General features: G+C 53.9%; 1 protein-coding gene and 1 long non-coding RNA gene across 3 annotated transcripts in view; one reads left to right on the top strand and one right to left on the bottom strand.

The window, feature by feature from the left end:
- The window catches only part of Nphp1 (nephrocystin 1), a 77,389-nt gene extending 58,636 nt beyond the window's left edge, over nucleotides 1–18,753 (top strand). The window contains exons 20-22 of one of the 2 annotated variants that reach the window (XM_048810366.1): nucleotides 14,194–14,361; nucleotides 15,904–16,021; nucleotides 17,895–18,753. In XM_048810366.1, coding sequence (XP_048666323.1) covers nucleotides 14,194–14,361; nucleotides 15,904–15,978 — 243 coding nt within the window. In that variant the 3' untranslated portion in view covers nucleotides 15,979–16,021; nucleotides 17,895–18,753. Of the gene's footprint in view, nucleotides 1–14,193; nucleotides 14,362–15,898; nucleotides 16,022–17,894 lie in introns of both variants that reach the window. The other variant, XM_048810364.1, reaches the window with a different exon arrangement.
- Nucleotides 426–5,650, bottom strand: LOC125618826. The gene is made up of 2 exons (XR_007350214.1): nucleotides 4,577–5,650; nucleotides 426–2,551 (listed from the first exon to the last, which is right to left on the bottom strand). It is a non-coding gene; the product is annotated as an uncharacterized LOC125618826 (long non-coding RNA).
- Nucleotides 18,754–19,437: the final 684 nt, after the last annotated feature.

Genomic DNA, 19,437 nt, shown 5'->3' with positions numbered 1-19,437 from the left:
AAGAGACAGGTATTGTCCTGCAGGACGTGGGAGCCAGCGCTCTCCGCACCAGGGTACCTGTGAGCCCCACCAGAACGGTGCCCAAGGACGCCCCTGGAAGCGGGTGACAGGGAAGGGAGGACAGAGAGGAAGGGATGTTACCAGGGCCAAGAGGAGCGTGGGGCAGGAGGACCCTGGACGAGGTGGGGCGGAGGCCATGGGAGCCTCTCAGAAGCCCCCTGGGCCACCCCGGCTCCCTGCACCAGGCCCAGCCCTACTGGGAGACCCCCAGTGCATCCGGGGTCAGTAAAATGGAGTCACTCCTGAGGGGATCCAGGCCTGGCTTCACTTCTTCGATGCCATGAGACCCTGGACAGGTCACTTAATGCTCTGGAGCCTCACTTTCAACGATGGGAGGAATGACATTAAGAGAAACAGTGGTCTCCTAAGTCAGCTGCACAGTTTTATAGGAAGGGTCAGCCTCACCAGTAAGGGCCCCAGAACGGTGGTCCCCGTGGCTGAACTGTCATTGGTCACAGGACCTCTATTAGGAAGAGTGGGCCTCTGGGCAGCAAATGCCTCCGGTAAGTCACCAAGGGTCTCCTGAGATGAACTGCCACTCACGCACCAGGCTCCGCCCCTGGGGGACACAAGAACAAGAAGCTAAGGGGGGGAGAGGTGGGCCGTGGACCCTGTCATTGCAGAGTGGAGCAGCTGACACCCTGAGAGTCCTCAAGACAGGGCAGGGCTGAAGGAAGGGGACAGACATGCGGCCAAGAGGCTCCAGGGACAGAGCATGGTCAGGACACCCCTGAGGGGGGAAGGGGCTTGGATTGAGGGGAACGTTGGCTTGTTCAGACCAGGACCAGAGTGAACAAGCCTGAGTGTGGGTGTCAGGGAAGAGGCGCTGTCCCCTCGACCCCCAATATCACACTCCTGTATTTACTGAGCACTGCTCTCTGCCGAGCACTGGGCATCTGGCAACCCAGACCGGCCCTGCCTTGTGGAGTACAGGGCCTGATGGGAGGGACAGTGAGGAGCCAGGCAGACTGACCAGTGGTGCTGTGACCATGGTGCGGCAGGGACCCCACCGAAAGGTGCTTTGCGCAGAAGGGATTCAATATGGGGAATTGTTGGGAGCCATTGAGAGGCTCAAAGAGCAGAAAGGGTAATGAGCACATGAAGTGGCCACCGTCCACCCACAGCTAGGGCAACAAAACGGACACCGTGACTGGTGCTTAAACCACTAAGAAGCCTTGCCTGGCTGCGTTCGGATCGCTGGGGAGTGGGCCATGAGGCAGTGGCCAGCCCAGGGAGGGGACACAGGGATCTGCTGCTGGAGAGAGAGCGACGCGCTGGGAAGGGCAGTGGGAAGGCCCTCTCTGCTCCCAGCCAGGCTCCCCCCAGCCTCCCCGTAAGCCCTGAGGAGGCCCCAGCTGTGCGGGGAGCTGCCCACAGGGGGCTTGAGTCCTGCACCCACCCCAGCCCCTCCGCCCAGGGCTGCACTTCCGGGCCTATGCTTGCCCTGACTGTCCACCCCATCCCGAGCAGTCCACCCTCTCCGTTCAGCAGACAGACAATCAGCTGCACCGCAGGAAGGCCAGCCCACCTGGACCGTGGCAAAAGACAGCAGGCTTGCAGGAAGTAACGGGGTGCTCCCCAGAGGGGCTGCATTCTGACCCACTGGGCCCCAGGGGCTCCCGGATGAGGAGTGTCCGCTCTCTGGACGGGCGCTGCTTCTTTCCAGCATTCCCAGGGGCTTTCCCTGCAGAATGTCCCCCAGGGACGGGCAGATCTGTGGGACCCAGGAGATACCTGGGTCTGGGGCTGCAGTGTCTTCTGACCTACCTCAGGGCCTCCTCGGCCCACCGTGGCTCTGAGCTCTGCTTTCTCCTCCACCTGGTCACAGTCCCTGGGTCCCCAGTCCAGGTGCTCTCTGCCCTGGTGGTGCGGGGGCCTCGAGGGTGTATTTATTTGTGTGTGGCCCTCTCTGACAGTGCATTTCTGGGCCAAGGTGGTATCCCAGGATGATGAAGGGCACGGGGAGGGATGGGGAAGAGGGAGGTAGGAAAGTCCTCCCAGGGAAACCCATCTGCCCTCTCGAGGGAACAGGCCTCCAACTGGGAGATGATGGAGCAGGATGTGGTGGGCATGTCCCCCTCGGTCCAGGCTCCTAGCAGAAGTTCAGACCATGGCTGGGCCACGGTGGTGTCAGAAGGTGCCCCTGTGCGGAGCTGGCTCAGGAAGGTGAGGCTGCTGACAGCTGGCGGGGGTGTCCACGCCTGCCGTCCACCTCCTTTCTCAGGCGCATGGGGTTGGTCCTGTTCTATGCCGGGCTCTCTGCCAGATAGATGCTGGGGTCCCCAAGATAGGGTGCGGTCCTGCCTCTAGGAGCTCAGGAGTCCAGGCCGGACGCAGCAAAGACAACGAAAGTGGAGACACACCCTAAGGAGGGTCACTGGGGGATGTGGGGCTTGGCAGTCAGGAGTGGCTTCTGGACGAGGTGACGAGGTGACGTTGGTCTGGTCCGGTCCTCCAGGGCCTGGTGAGGCTGGGACTTGGGAGCTGGTCCCTAAGGAAGAGCAGAAACATGGTCCGGGTCACACTGTCTGTGGGATCCTGGAGGAAGAAGGGCTCCTCTGGGACCCCAGGGACAGGTGAAGGGGCGTGCAGTTAATCAGTGTGAGGGGGTCCTGGGGAGGTGGGGAGTCCTGTCCATGGGGGGGGGTCTTTATTTCTAACTTTTCTAAAACCTACAAGAACAGAAGTTTTTTTTAATTCCCCCAAAGCGTTTTCTGTTTTTTTTTTTTTTTTCTTTTTTTTTTAAGAGTCAAAAATGAAAAGCCCTTTAGACTCTGGTTAGTTAAGAATGTTTTTATTATTCTATTTTATGTCACACTATAAATCTGTGCTATTTGGTCAGTGAACCTGGGCCCCGGCGGCTGAATGGAGGGTGCGGCCGAGGCAGGAAGCCGCAGGAGGAGGGAGGAAGCCGGTCACTCAGGGAAGGTCCTCGAGCTTCCTGGGCACAGGGCCAGCCAGCCTGGGAGCACTCCTGGGCCTCAGTGATTCGTCCTTCCAAGATCCATTGCCCCAGAGCTCAGGCCAGGGCTATTGTTCCTGGAGCCACGGGGATAGGACTTAGCCCTCGAGGGAGCCTCTGCAGACGGGGCTGGCAATTTCCTGCCAACCTGGAAGCCAAAGGAACTTCTCCCCCCCGTGACTCAGGACAGAGTGACTCAGTGTTTGGAAGTGTCCCGGCCCGAATTATGGAGCATGGAACTTCCATAAAAGGCTGCTTGTCTTGGGGTCCTCTCGGGGTCCTGGCCTGGGGCCTTTGGGGCAGTCCCAGGACAGTTTCCTCCCCCCTGCCAAGGAGGGACAGGACCTGCATCATGGGCTATGAACAGCGCTGGGTCTCTGTGTGCCCACAGGGGGCCTGCGGTGATCAGGGCCTGCCCAGGAGCACCCGGCCCCCTTGGGTAGGACTGCTCCGCCTGGCTGGGTGCCTGACCTTCAGCTTGCCACTTGGAACCGGAGCCTGCACTGAATTCCAGTCCCCAGGAGGGGCTTCTGCAGCAGCAGCCACTGTGGTGGCCTGCCTGGGTGGGCCCTTACCCAGGGGGTCATCCAGGCTGGGCAGGGCGGGTGGAGTCAGGGCCCACATGGACTGCGATCCACAGAAAGAAATACCCCTTTATTGCAACCTGTAACGCACACGTGTGTGTGTGTGTGTGTGTGTGTGTGTGTGTGTTGTGTGTGAGTGTGCGTGTGCGTTTGTGTATGTTGTGTGTGAGTATGTGCGTGTGTGTGCGTGTGTTCACAAAAGACTCAGGAAACGGCACTTCCCTTCCCATGGACAACACGCTCCTGTACTTTCCACTCTGGTCGGTCTCATCTCTTGTTGGTGACCCACTAATAGATGAGTCGTGACCCTCAGATGAGTCTTGCACACTGGTTGGCAGCCCCAGGGTGGGGGCCACTGGCAGAGGTCCAGGGGGCCCAGAGCTGCCCCAGCTTTCTCTGGGCAGGCGGCTGGGCTGGAGGGTGAGGTTCTGGTCCGCGTTTGGCCTGGGAGTCTTGGTCACCAGGGAAGTGACCTCAGAGGGGGCCAGGGGCGTGGATGACGTGGGCAACCTCCCATTCGGGGTGGTCTTCAGCATCCTCTGGCTGGGCCGTTGCTGGCTGAGTCCGGCTTTAACACAGGAGAATGGACTGAGGTCCCGGGAAGTCTGGAGCTCAGTGGGCGGATTCTTCAGAGGGCCGCGGCCATTGGCCACTGGCCTGTCCTCCCCAGTCCATGGCTCCAGGCTTCACCCACACACAGCAATGGCCAGGGCAAGAAAGGTGACCATGGGCCTGGTGTCCCCTTAGGCACAGGTAACCTTACCTGGGAGTCCCCTGCAGAATTCCCTTGGCATCTTGTTGGCCAGGACTAAGTCACACAATGTCCCCAGCCAGAGGCTGCGCTGAGCCTTGCTGGAAAGAGACCTCTATGCCCCCTCCCTGCCCACGCTTGCCACCAATAAGCCCAGGGGACTTAACAAGTGGCTGGCTGTCCCGTCCCCTGTCACAGGAACACTGGCCACCAACTCACCCTGCAGGTGGACCCTGCGTGGTGAAGGTCTCATCACTGGAGACAGTAGCTTGGACGTTGACAGTAAGGGGGCCTTGTCACCCCTGCAGCCTGTTTTCGAAGCCACACACTTGCTGACTGTATTTGTTACCGCCAGGTTAAGACTGGGCCTCTACAGCCATTCACGGACCTGCAGAGCCGTGAGAAGCGAGTTCCCCACAAGCCACGCTGAGGGCTGGCTGTGCGCTCCCAGCTGAGATCTGCCCGGCAGTGTCCTCCCTGGTCTCAGTGCCCACTCTGCAAATGCACGTCCTCTTCTCCATCCTTTTACTGCTCCGTTGTTCTTGGTTTTGTGCATTGGAGGGATTTTGCTGTTTAAGATGCACCCAGTGTAGTGCCAAAGCGCCTCTCTTGTCCCTAAGGTAAGGGACAGGCTGGCATGTCAGAAATGCACATGGTAAGACTCGCTCAGTCCACGTTAAGCACTGTGGCCACGTGCTCAGTGCTATAACCCAACAGGGCATATTACGTAAAGTGCCTCTAACCAGAAACAAGATTATAGAATAATTAGGTGGCAGGAAAGTGGGACCAGAGGCTCCCAGATGCTGGTTACTGTTTCCCCTGGAGCAAGTGTTCAGTCTCTGCAAACCCAGTGACCACAGGGACTTTAAAGAACAGAACTGCTGCCAACAAGAGCCAACAGTTAAACCGTCCAGTAAGATAGGAAGATGTAAAAAGTATAGTATACAAGGTATGTGCTCTGTGATTTACAGCTTTATTAAAATAATGTCTGTCTCAGGACTGCGCCTGTGGAGGACGTGGCACAGTGAAAACTCTCGTTGCTGTTGACATTATTTATACAGTCAATTTAAAGTCCAGTTAAAGAATAATTCTGGCCACTAAAGTGCCCAGAGTCAGGGGGGCATTTTGATTGGACAGCGCAAACTCCCCAGCGTCCACTCCAGCCCCATGGCTACTGCAGGGGCACATCTGTTGGAAGGAGCTGTCACTCTCCAGTGACATGGGAACAGTCCACAATGGGCTTATCTTGGTTTTCCCTTTTAAAAGGTGTGCATCAAAGTATGTCTATTTGCACACCTGTGTTCATAGCAGCACTGTTCACACTAGCCAGTAGTGCGCAGAGGAATGGATAAGCACAGGTTCTGCAGATGCCTCTGGGCTCACCACAGGGCCATGCCCTGAAAACCCCACTGTAAGTTGAAATAGTGGAGTCAAAAATATACTGGAGCAATGCGGAGTGGCACAGTGACTGGGGAGGCTGAGGTAGGAGGATAGCAAGTTTGAGGCCAGCCTCAGCAATTTAGCAAGGCCCTAAGCAACTTGGTGAGACCCTGTATCAAAATAAAAAGTAAAAAGGGCTGGGAATGTGGCTCAGTGGTTAAACACCTCTGGGTTCAACCCCTGGTACGGAAGGAAGGAAGGAAGGAAGGAAGGAAGGAAGGAAGGAAGGAAGGAAGGAAGGAAGGAAGGAAGGAAGGAAGGAAGGAAGGAAGGAAGGAAGGAAGGAAGGAAGGAAGGAAGGAAGGAAGGAAGGAAGGAAGGAAGGAAGGAAGGAAGGAAGGAAGGAAGGAAGGAAGGAAGGAAGGAAGGAAGGAAGGAAGGAAGGAAGGAAGGAAGGAAGGAAGGAAGGAAGGAAGGAAACACACTGGATACACCTAACCGCCCCTCATCCGGACTCAGTCACCCAGCACACTGCAGAGTATCAGTTTTTTCCTCTGATCTGGGGCTGACTGGGAGCTACAGTTCAGGCCACTGCCCGGCATCAAGGGAGAATATCACACCACACAGCACTAGCCCAGGAAAAGTTCGAGATGCAAACTTGGAAGTGCAAATTCTACAGAATTTGCTCACAAATATGAAAATCTGTAAGTTGCACCATTGTGAGTTGGGGAACATCTGGAAAACACACACACACGCACACACACACAAAGGAATATTATTCAGCCTTAAAAAGGAAGTTCTGACACGTGCTCCAACATGGACGATCTTGAAGACATCATGCTGGGTGAAATCTAGCAGTCATGGAAGGGCAGAGTCTGTGTGATTCCATCTCTGCGGGGTGCCTGGAGCAGCCAAAGTCGCAGAGGCAGAAAGTAGAGTGCTGGTGTTGAGTGCCCAGGGGAGGGGAGGGAGTTTGTATCCAGGGGAACAGAGTTTCTGTTTTGCAAAATGGAGGCGCTCGGGGCTGGACAGAGCAAGATGCCTCTGAACTGAGCGTTTACAAAACGGCTAAGATGGGGAATTTCATTATGGGGACACGATTTTTAAAAGAAGGGCAGGTGTACAATAGACGCAGCACCTTATCTGCCTGCACCTGAATGCCTGACATCCTTCATCTTGACACTCCACAAAGCCACAGAGAACCTTGGGGAAGCTGGGGTTCCCTCGGTGTGCAATGCTGACCACTCCCTTGTGGAGCCCTTTCCTCCCTGGAGGTCAGGGGTCCCAGGGGCCTGCTGACTTCAAGGAGCTCACCTGTCTTTTTTTTTGGGGGGGGGGGGTTACTAGGGATTGAGCCCAGGGGCTCTTGACCACTGAGCCACATCCCCAGCCCTTTTTGTATTTTATTTAGAGTCAGGGTCTCACTGAGCTGCTTAGCGCCTTGCCGTTGCTGAGGCTGGCTTTGAACTCGTGATCCTCCCGCCTCAGCCTCCCGAGCCGCGGGGATTACAGGCGTGCGCCACCGCGCAGGGCTCCTCACCTGTCTGGAGTTGACTTTTCCCTCCAGCCTGAGGTTTCCGAGGCTCAGCTAGGAGCTGGGGTCGGTTGCTACCAGCCAAGGGAAGGAGAGGGAGTGGCGATGAGACCCGCCCTGCGGAGACACCTCCACCCGCGATGCAGAAAAACCTGCCGGGTCCCCACCTGGGGCTCTGGCTTCTGTCCCACCCTGAAGCCACGCCCCCCCGCCACAGCTGGAGTCCCCGCCGGGCAGGTCTGAGACTGCAGCGTCTTTCCCACCCGCTGGCCCTCCCCTGGGGCCCTCACCCAGCGAGCGTCCTCTGGACCCTCTCAGGGTGTGAAATAATCCCCCCTCCCCACGGCAGCCTGGCCAGCGCGGACCCCTCGCTACCCAGGTGGCTGCGGCTACTCTGCCCCGAGGGCAAATCCCTTCTCCCTCAGGTGCATCTCTTCCGGTTCCAAGTCTTTAGTGAGCTTCCATCGTCCAGCCCGGTTTCCTCCTTCTGGGTCTCAGTCCAGAAATATTCTGTGCGTCCCAGACAATGTGCATGGACCCAAATGCACACGTGCACGCGCACACGCACGCTCTTTTCTTCTGCATGAATCCTAGTGCACTGGGCATGCTGGCCTCTGCCTTTGAGAACTCCTGGACTTGTGTTCAGGTTGGGGATTCAGAGAGCCTGCCTACGCTTTCTGAAGGCTGCCGGTGTTCTGCCGTGTAGACATAACCGAGCTAACCCGTCCCATCGGCTGGCTGTGGAGGTCATCATGTCCTTGCTCTCCTGCAGCCTCCAAGATGGAAGGACCACGGTGTGTCTGTTCACATGCATCACTTGCAGGGCAGATTCCAAAAGGCCAAGTTACTGAAGGGAGCATTAGGTGCCAACTTAATGTTTTGATCAGTATTACTGGGGGCGGGGGGTGGGGGAGAGCCAGCGTTGGCAGTGGACAGCACCCTTACCTGACCTATTAGTGGCAGGACTTCAATTGTATGGATATCGGGAGTGTATGAGTTCTCAAATTTGGAGGCAAAAATCATGTCTGTGTGCAGGTGTGTTTTCTGGGTGGCTAACGTGTTCCTCAGCTCCTCGGGAGGGTCTGTGCCCCCTTAATACTGACTCATCCGTCCTGCGATTCGTCTCCCAGCCTTCCTTCCAGAAGTGAACTTTTCACCCTCTAAGGAGACCGGTTTGGACATTCCCTTCTCTGGATCTTTCTCACAGGACATCCCTCCTGTCCTCTGTGCCATTTCAGATGATTCCGGCTGCCACAGCCAACAGTCATTACCCGACTCTCAGATGAGAATTGTCACAGAGAGCCAGGTGGGACGGGAGCCCACAGATCCCTTTGGCCTTTTGATGGACACAGAGGCCCAGATCTGTCAAGTAACCTGTGCAGCAGGCAGAGCTGGAATTCCAAGAAAGAAGGGAGGGCGTGGGTGGGCGAGCGTCAGAGTGGGCGGAGGTGCCAGCAGAGGAACAGACTTGGGGCTTTGGGATGGGCTGCACCTTCTTGGGGAGTGGTCAAGGGTGCAGCCTCTCTTACCAGTTCCCACAGTCTCCTGGGGCTTCTTGAGGTCCCCAGAGAATTCTGGGGAGTAGCAGGACTCACCGTGCTGCCCTGAATACCTTCTCAGGTGTCCACGGGATTCTCGTTTTGTTTTTCCGTGCTGGGGATGGAACCCAGGGTCTAGCACATGCTAGGCCAGGACTCCACCACCAGCCTCACAGCCAGCCCCCACATATTTTAGAAACACCTTGCCTCTGTGCCATTCTTTTGTTTGATTTCTTTATTAAGCAGCTTTTAAAACAATAAACACCCTCCAAAAGTGACCAAAGAAAGTGTGTTAAGTATCATTTGAACGTCATGGATTTCAGCCTAGGTGATCATTCCAGTCCATTGTAGCTGCTGTCCCTATTTGAAGGTCAAATTGTCCCCTCCTTGGCCAGCAGGAGCCTGCTGGGTCCTTCTGATCTGACCCCAGGAGCCTGTGGGGTCTTACTGTGTGATAAGTGGCCAGGCTCAGCCCCCACCCAGATCTGCAACCAGCCCCTTCTCCCGGCTGGATGTCATTACCCCAAATCTTGTATTCTTTAACCAGATTTCTAAACAGGAGGGAGCTGTTCCCCATGAATAAGTGATCAGATCTGTGCCTGCGCTCCCCCCTACCCCAGTGATCCTTTCAGACCTCGAGTTAGACTTTCAGCAAGTGAACACACAAGTGAGTTTTATAAGAAAAAGCCCCAGCCAAGGCTGAACTTGAAACACAAGTGTCGTAGACGGATGTCTAACTGTGGTGAAATAGTCCTCCACTTCGAGGGCCAGCCCCAACCACCGAAAAAAATCTCCTGCTCTTGGGAAATACACAATGAAGACTTAAATGGAAGGGCCATTGAGGCTTCCAGGAAGATTTGAAAAGTTAAATATAAGTTTCTTTAAAAAAAAAAGTATAAACAAATATTCTCAACCTATAAAGATCCGACCTACGGGACTTGAAGCAGAAACGAGCCAACAAGTTCCACTGGGTTTAATTCACCTGGAGTCGCTCCCTGGCCCTGGTCCAGGCCACAGTTTAGAAGGTAGAGGGGCGTGGAAATGAAAAGCAATAGCATTTCTCTGATTCCACTGATTACACAACAGCAGAGCCACTTCAAAAGATTCCCACACATTTTGAGTGGGTTTTCAAATGTTTGGGGGGCTTTGGCTTGTGTAAGAGTAAAAGGTGGGACCTGGGAACCCCAAAACACAGCAGGGGCCCAGAGTGGGGAGTCCAGGGTGGGCCCTCTGGTGCTGCGGGTGGGAGATTCCCACCAAGGCCTTTAATTCTCCCAGTAGGCCAACCTGGGGCACATCCTAGGAATGTCTAGGCCCTGTCCTTGAGGTGTGGAATCTGGCTTGGGGACACAAGTGTCCTCCCCCATATCCAGCTTCTGCACACACCCCTTCCCTCTCCTCCTCACAAACGGGTGAGGATTAGGCTGGCCAAGGCAGCCTCTGATGGCTTGAGAGGGTCAGGGACTCCTTCTCAGGCCCTGACAGGGACAGAGGGACTGAGCCATCCTGGCCGACTCCCAAGCCTGGCACAGGTGAGTTGGTGGTCAGCAGTGGAAGGGGTCTGTGGTCTCTCTAAGGGAATTAGAGTTGGCGGTGGCCCGAGTGGGCAGGCATTTCATCACCTGTGAAGTGCCTGGGGACTGAGAGGTGGTCTTGAAGTTACTACAGACTCATGCCAAGGGGGACACGTCAGCACCCCTCACCCCACGACTCTGCAGGCCCTGTGCTGGGCACCAGGTAGACATCTGTGAATGATACAAACCTTTCTCTGCTGCTCCCATGTGAGTCTAAAATCCTACAAGTCCTGGTGCAGCCACTGGTCCTACAAGTCCTAGGTGGCATTCCCTCTAATTGCCACCATGGCTGGGTGTTGGCCATGGGAGCCACATTCTTGCACCACACTTGGCAGGTGGCCTAAAGCTGACTCCTGGCACCTCCCTGCAGTACCAGCATCAGCAGCACCTGTCACAGGGAGCAACGTGGGAGAGCCCCGTTCAGGGGATCTCAAGAACAGAGCTCCCATCCCTCAAGACCCCCCTGCTAAGGATAAGTCAGCCCACCCAGCCACAGGCAGCCCCAAGCCCTGCTCCCATTTTCCAAAATTCATCTGGAGATTGACTATTAGGGCCTGGGGGAATTTGCCCAGAGAACGGACATTTTAAGGGATGGCCAGGATTCTGGAGCTGTTTCCCAGCCCTATTAGAGCTGTACTCCTTGCATAGAGATCCCTGCCCGTGTCCACTTCTTATTCTATACTGACTTCTTACTTCCCCTTCCTGTTCTCTCCTTAAAGCCTATAAATTCTCTATAATTGCAAAAGTGTCTTTCCTGCTAAGACAATGGCAGGGGGAGGACAGGGTGACATATCTGGAGCTATCCTTTGGCTAGTTGTAAGTTAAGAACTGCTAGTCCAGAAAGCCAGGGGTGTTATGAAAAGCAGAGCCTGAAATGTGTGTCTTTCTGTTGAGCTAGACAAAATGAGTGAAATTGTTTGCCCAGAATTTCTCTAAGAGTATTATTCAGAACTGAGTGACTGCCACAGACATGAACCGCCAATCAGAATTCACTAAATATAGGGGCAGACAAGTGTAGAGTAATAAAAATCAATGGAAGCCACAGACTGCAGCATCCAGCTACCAAGGACAAGGTGATTAAATGTTTGTATAGTGAATGTAAAATTAATATCAAGCAGGAGTAGTACAAAGATATTCCTATCTCCACACACTGTATCACTAGTGCATGAACTGCAGAACACCAGCCAGAGAGAAGACCCCCAAAGTGGCCAGATGTCAACGACATATACCTACAAACAGCAACAGTTCACCTGAGCTGACCTCTTGACCACAACAATGGAAGCCAGAAAACAATAGAATTATATGGGAAAGTGTAGAACATGGTGGACATAAGAGAGGAGATAATTTTCAGGGGAAAATTAAGGCTATTTTACAACTAATCAAACTGAAGATTAACAAGTTACCTTCACTAAAGAGACCACTAACATGTACTTGAGGAAGAAAGAAAATGATCCTAGGAGAAAAGGTTGAGATGCAAGAATATCTCCATGACCCAGAGTAGGGAGGAATTTCTGAAACTTGTGGCAGAGCATGATCTATAAAGGAAAAGATTGACATATTCAATTGCATTGAAATGAAGGGATTAGTTCACCAAAAGTCATCATAAAATATATGAGATACGTGCTAGCAAATTTTATCTGAAACATGTATAATAATCAATAATACCTACATTACTGGGAAGAGTTCCTGTAAGGTTAAAAAAAATTATGACCAATAGAATCAATTAAAATTTTTCAGAAGAGGAAATATAAATGGCCAACAAATACATAAACATACACTCTACCTCACTGATAATCATTAACATTAAAACCTAAAGAGACACATTAAAAGCTCCAAGAAATCTGACAAACTGCAACAACAAAAACCATCTTTGAACTAATAAATAAGCTTAGCAAGTTGCAGGAAATAATGTCATTGTGCTAAAAATCAATTGTATTTCTCTCTAGTCGAATAATTTTAAAAAGTAAAAGTACTTACAAGAGCCCCCCCCAATAAAATAATTAGGCATAAATAATAACAAAATGTGTAGCAACTATATGCTAAAAGCTGCAAAACATTATAAAAGAAGTCAAAGAATATATTCATAATTGGAGAGACATACCATGTTCATGGATTGGAAGATGAGACAGTAAAGATGTCAGTTCTCTGCAAACTCATCTATGGATTTAACATTAAAAATCTCATCAAAGACATATTACAGATACTAAAAAGCTGATTCTAAAATTTATGTGAACTCGGGAACAGAACTAGGGAAGGAGATGAGCTGTCTCCTGAGAAATTCTCCTGAGAATCACATGCATTCACAACTCTTCAGATTATTGCAGCTTTACAGAAAGTTTTAAAATCTGGTCATGTGATTCCTCCAAACCACGTATTCGAGAGTCACCTTTGAGTCCCTTCCCTTCCTTTCTGCCATCATCACACATTCCCAGTGATCTCACAGTTGACAGGCTCTTATTCTTTTTCAAAAACATTTTATTGCTTTATTAAAGATAAGTGCTGTGTGCCCAGGATGAGCTGTAATAAATAGCCATTTTCTCCAGGAACCTCTGTTCCTTCAGGCTAAATCCTGTTATTCTCTCTCCCAGATGAGTCATGCTAAGTGGGTTCTGAAGGAATTTGGGAGTGGCATGAGTTCAGACTTTGTACCTGTTGGATGTGAGGAGTTTGAGGGGCAGGTCCAGGCTTGGGGTAGGGCAAGCAAGGTACAGGGTGCAAACTTTAATGGACATTCTCAAGAGCAGGCAAGTGCAGAGTCAGCCCTGCAGAGGGACTTCCACATAGAGACATCTGATGGGCAGGTGCAGGCATGGGGCTGAAGGCCACAGGGAGAAGTGGGCAGAGGTGAGATGATATCACCAGCCAGTGTGGTGTTTAAAAGTACAGATTAAACAGGACCAAGATCAGGACACCAGAGGAGGCTGCAGTGACATCCTAAGCAGGGGAAGGGGAAGGGCTGAGAAAGCAGGAGACAAAGGGCAAGGGAACCTCGTGTCTGGTTGACCTTCTCCCCCAAGCCTCTAGCTGGACACTGAGTTCCTGCCCTGGCTACCAACACAGGGGCCATCCTAGCTGAGCCCAGAAAGGACAGGGAGAGGTAAAGGCACCAAATCTACCAAAGACACATCAAATCTCGGGGCAGAGCGCAGAGGCCATCAAACTGGAACCCTATCCCCCAACTGGGGGTGGGCCCCAGGGCATCAGCTGCTATGCCCTAGGGCTTCAAATCATGTGCCCCCAGGGTCAGGCAGGCATTCAGTGGGGGGCAGGAGCCGTGGAAGGAGAGGGCTACGCCACCATGTAGGTGAGCAACAGGGCGAGTCTAGAAGATGGCATGGGGTTGGTGGGGAGGGGGATGTGGTCCACTAGGGACTTCAGGACCTTTTTAAAGAGACAATCACAACATATTCTAGCCTGAGAAATGGGTATGCTGTGGCCAAAACCATGTATTTCTCAAGAAATATCCAAAATCTAGATTTTTTTTTCATGTGAAAAATATTGTTTAAATGTTGGCGACTTATTCAGAATATTTAAAAACTGAACATGCCAACACTGCTTGAGCTCAAAAGGTACAGCCGGACTTGGTGGGAAGCCCCTCCTTTTGCAACCTCTGGGTCAGCCCCTTGAATTTTCTAACAGGATCCAACTTGACCATGGCTCAGAAAGGCCACCTTTCCTCCCTGTTCCCTCCTGGGTCCTTCCAGCTTCAATGGAGCTTTTGACCAGAGACAGGAGAAAAGAGATGCCCTCTGAAGGCACATGTCACCCCACACGGTGCGACGTCCCTCACATCACACTTTTCTCTTACAGGCATTTGGGTGCTGGGTCTGGATCCTGGTAGCGGCCACCCACGTAGCCAACCCGCTGCTTCAAGGATGGGTGATGTACGTCTCCCTGACCTCCTTTCTCATCACCCTGATGTTCCTGCTGTCTTACTTGTTTGGATTTTACAAAAAATTTGAGTCCTGGAGAGTGCTGGTAAGGATCAGGGTTGGTGCCCTGGACTGGTGTCCTGGGAGCTGTGGGCACAACGGGCCCTTCTGGCTGGGGAGGGAGAACCAGAGAGCTGGGATCAGAGGCCCTGCCTGGGCTGGACCCTTATTGAGCTAAGGCTGGTGCTTTCCTGTCTTCCCTCCGCCACCTTCCCTGCTAGCAATGTCTGCACCTCCTGGAATTAAGACTATCTGGGAGCTGGGTGCAGCCGTGCAGCCTCCATCAGGCTACTCAGAGGATGGCTTGAGTCCAGGGCTTCAGGCCAGCTTGGACAGCAGAGAGAGGCTCTGCCTCTTTATAAACAAATCCACAAAACAGAAGCAATATTCTGATGTGTTTTTCCTCAATTTGACTCATGGTAAAATAAATCATGGCAGCAGTGTTGAATAAAGTGCTAGTAGGGGGAAAAAAAATAGTTGTCACACTTACTGATCAGCTCATCCTTTCATGTGCCACATGGATTTGTGCAAAATGGACATGCATTCGAATCACACTGAGCATGTGTGATGCTTGCATTTGATACAGCATCGTTGATTTTTCACGTTGTCACATTATCTTGTTAACTATTTGGAAGTGCTCTGTGTGGAGCAGTTGAAAACATAGACAAAAGAATAGAGAATTACACTGGGACCCTCACAGCCCAGATTCCAGAATTACCAAGACTCCACCACGCTGGCTGTGTTCCCACTTTTTATTTTCCCTGTAGAATTTTAAAGCACTTTCAGCCTAACTGTCATGCTATTCCACACATGTCTGGATCCCCCCAAACATACACAGACTTTCTCACCAGCTTTCACACACCAACTCAACAACAACTCCGTGTATTAAGACCAAGGTCACCTTCAGATCTCCCAGTTATTTCTGGAATGTCTTTTTGCACTTGGCTTGTTTGAGCTGGATCCTCACAAGGGGCCTTGTGTGCCTTAGTTGTTAAGTTTCTTGGGTGTTTTCGGATCTAGACTGACTAAATCTGGCTCTGCCTGTGACCTCTAGGAGAGGGGAGGTCCACTGTCCTCCACAGGGGACCCTATTTTGGATCTGTGTGTGTGCTTCTCCGGGTGTGATCTGACTTTCTGCTCTCTTCACTGAGTTGACTGTAGGCTGGAAGTTGGCATGGACGGCTTTGACAGGTGGCAGTGATCCCTCTGTGCCCAGCACAGTGCCAGTGGTTCAAAGCCGGGAGTTAACCAGCCTCTGTTCAGACCTGGCCTTAACCTTGAGCTTCCATCTCCTCAAAATGAGACCAGCACTGAGTGCAGGCGAGCCTCCCTGGTGGTTGGCAATGTTGGCGAGAAACACTCCCGGTGCCGAGCAGGCCCTGGGCGAGCGCCCGCGGGCCTGGGGCCTGCACTGCTCCACCATTATTTGCTACAAAAATATCTTATTAGAAACTCTGCAGAGAAGCAGCAGGAGTTGGGGGTGGGGGACCTCACCCCTTTCCTCACTCTTCCCTGCTGTGTCACAAGAGAGGAAGGTGCCTGCCCAAATGACGGTGGCGGTGGCCTCTGCTCTGCGTTCCCAGGACAGCCTGTACCACGGGACCACGGGCATCCTGTACATGAGCGCTGCTGTCCTGCAGGCGCACGCCACCATCGTTTCTGAGTTCCTGGACCTGAAAAACTACTTCATCAACACTACCGCCTCGGTGAGTGGGCCGGGCCAGCCGGGCAGGGGCAGGACAGCCACAGCGGGAGGGCTTTTTTTTTGGGGGGGGGGGCGGTACTGGGATTGAACTCAGGGTGAGTAACCACTGAGTCACGTCTCCAGCCCTTTTAATTTTTTATTTTGAGACTTGGTCTCGCTGAGTTGCTTAGGGCCCACAGGTTGCTGGGGCTGGCTTTGAACTTGCGGTCCTCCTGCCTCAGGCTCCTGAGCCGCTGGGTTGAGAGGCATGTGCCACCGCACCCAACTGGAGGGCATTTTTGTGAGAGGTTTCAATCTGCCCCACGTGTGTCAGACAACCCTGAGCTCTCCAGCTGCAGGAGGGGTGTGTGTGTGTGTGTGTGTGTGTGTGTGAGAGAGAGAGAGAGAGACAGAGAGAGAGACAGAGAGAGAGAGAGGGAGAACACGCCTTCTCTGGCTTCTGTCCATCCTGGTCAGCCTCGCTCGCTGCCTGTCACATCCGCCACAGTATGCAGAATTTATTTTCCCAAAGTGCAGATTGAATAGTTTCTCCCCCCTGAACACCTCCATGCCCCCCATTGCTCTGAAATGAAGCCAGAGTCCCTGGCACAGCTAAGTTGTCCCCATGTCCATTTGTTTCAGTAACCAAAGTCCACGGGGTGGCATTGTTGGCGGACCAAAGCCCAGGCAAGGTGGTCCCACCAAACTTGGGCTGAGCAGGACCCTGGGCATCTGGCGCTGGGGGCCTCCCTGGTCCCCGGCACCTCAACTCCCCTCTCTCTGTGGAATGGTGCCCCCGTGTGGCCGGAGCGCACAATGACATCCCTTGTCCCCGAGGGAACTTCCAAGGCAGAGCCAGTGCTGCTGGACCCTGTCCAGGGGTGAAAGGCCGAGGAGAACTGGGTCCACCTGGCAGCTCCCCTGGATCACAGGGCTATGCCAGGAGGAAGGGCACATTTGGGGTGCTGTCCCCAGTGCCTGTGTGTCCTGCCTGCTTTCCGCTTCTTGCTGCTACAGTGTAAGCTCTGGGCGGCAGGAGCCATCCGGCATCCTGTTCACTGTGACAGCCATAGTTGTGCCCGACCTAGAGCAGGTGCTCCAGAGACTGCTGAATGTGTGAGTGAGGGCAGCCGGGCATGAGGGACGAGGCCAGCGCCCGGCCGTCTTGGCGGTGGCCTCTGCCTGAGAGGGGAGCAGAGCCACTGTGGTTCCAAGCACGGTCTGAAGCTTTCGCGCTTCCCTGTTGTGGGGGATTCTCTGGGAGCAGAGTAACAGGAGTCAAGTTGAGGCATGGGGAATCCTCGAGAGGGATGACTCGGCTGAGACAGGAGCCGGTGCCAAGAGCCAGCCAGGCAGGGAGACCCGCAGACTCTGCCCTGGCTTTGGCCATGGTGGTGGCCAGGGATTTGGAGGGTCGCAGGTTCATGGCACAGGTCACCATACCAGGTGAGATTCGGGGGCCGACTGAGCTTGTGGGGCTTGTGAGGAAATGCCAGCAGTTCAGGCTGGGCCATTAAGAGCTGGGGCACCGAGACATTCAGAGCAGTTGTGGGCCAGCAAGTGTGAATGCGGAGGCCACCAGGGCCCACAGGTGCAGGGCTGCAGGGGGCAAGGAGACAGTGCCCAGGGCCACAGTTGAGCGGGAGGAGAGCCAGCTGGATGGCCAGGTGGCGAGGACCCTCCTGAGGGTGGAGATGGAGACACTCAGAGCAGGACACCAGGAGAGTGTGGCCCTAGGGAGGCCCAGGGACGGAGAGTCTCCAGGATCCAGCTAGCTGGCCGGGGTGGCTGCTCCCGGGTGGGGGGTCACTGAGGAGGGTCTGGGCTTGGGGCCTCCTGGGCTGGAGGGGGCGCTGGCACCGGCCCTCTAACGGCCTGGTCCTGGCCCTCTCCAGTTCTTTGCCTTCATCACCACGCTGCTGTACATCCTCCACGCCTTCAGCATCTATTACCACTAGGGCGCCGGCCCCCAGCGCAGGATTCAGCTTCGCCATCTGGACGAGACACAAGTTCCCCAGAAGCCAATGTGGAATCATCACGCCGTGTCCCCTTCGGGGCGAGGAGGCCCACTTTGGCATGTGTCTGGACGCCGTCCCTCTCTGAGGAACATGAGAAAGCTGTTTCCTTTTTCCTGGGAAAGTAACTGTCTTTGGAATGATCTGACCTTGAACCCAGCCCTTCTGGACAATGAACACGGACGCCCTCACCCTTGAGAGGCCCCTGGGGGGGGGGGGCGGGGCCTGCAGCACCCCCAGATACGCAACCTGGAAGGCCCTCGCATTCCTGGGCCGTGTTCCAAGGAAAGCTGGCCCTGTGCACAGGGAAAGGTCAAACCAAGGTGCTTTAAAGCAGATGGCTTCAGAGCAAATGCTTTTCTAAAGGGAGCTGTGCTCCAGTGGCGTTTCTGCCCCGGAGGGGCTGCCCTCCTCCCCAATCCAGGCAGGATGTCCGCACAGCCCAGTAACTGCCCACTGTCGCTTTGAAACGAATAAATTATTCTGTGAACGGATCTTGTCCTGACGGGTCTGGGGCTTGGCGTCGTGTGTCAGTCTTTCCACCTGGGTGGGCGTGGTCTTCAGGAGCTACAGAGGTGAAAACCCCATCTCTGTCTCCTGGTCACTTTGTCATTGCCCTGGTGTCTGGAAAAGCCACCACAGATCTCTCACTTTGTTGGCAGGCAGCTATCTGGGATGGTCCCTGCTCACTATGTGCCTAGTGGCCAGGTGCAAATAAAGACCTTTTGTTCAGTTAAAATGGATGAAGTTGGTTGTGTTCCACTGAAAATTTTCACCAAAACCGCTCCTTAGGGGCTTTAAGTCTTGACCTCCCAGTCATCCCCTTACTCAACCGGTGGGAGGCGGGAGCATCAGCGGATTTCTCCTTCTCCCGAGCTGAGCTGCTTGATTGGCACCCAGTCTGATGACCTTCCCCTTGTTCCCTGCCCCCCCCCCTCTGTCCCTCTGCCAGTCATTTCTGATGCTGCCTATGCCTCCATCCAGGCCTGATTCATGACACAGCACCTGCCCATCACTTCCTAGCAGCTCAGGGGTGAGAGGGTGTGTGTGCCTGATGTTTCCATGGAGATGCTGGACCACTCCATGCTGAAATTCAGCTACCAGGAATTTTCACTGACTGAGCGGACCCTGGATGCACTGTGCGGGGCTCATCTCTGTGCACAGGTGCAGGATGGGAATTGTAAATTCCTCTGTCTCCCATGGGGGCATGTGTGTGATCAGAGTCACTGACTAAATACCTGGGGCGAGTCCAGGCCCCACCTAGATGCCTTTCATTCTAACTCACCTGCCAGGGGCGTCCAGGAAGCGCGCTGGTTTCTGCACCCACAGCTAGAGTCTGCGTTCCCTAGAGGGCCACTCAGCACTGTCCTGGCCCCTCAACCAGCTCCTTGGCTCTGCCTGCCTGTCTGAGTCCCACTGACCC

Source organism: Marmota marmota, unplaced genomic scaffold, assembly GCF_001458135.2.
Source record: "Marmota marmota marmota unplaced genomic scaffold, marMar, whole genome shotgun sequence".
Classification (NCBI taxonomy): Eukaryota; Metazoa; Chordata; class Mammalia; order Rodentia; family Sciuridae; genus Marmota; species Marmota marmota.
This window is presented reverse-complemented; position numbering and strand designations above follow the sequence as displayed.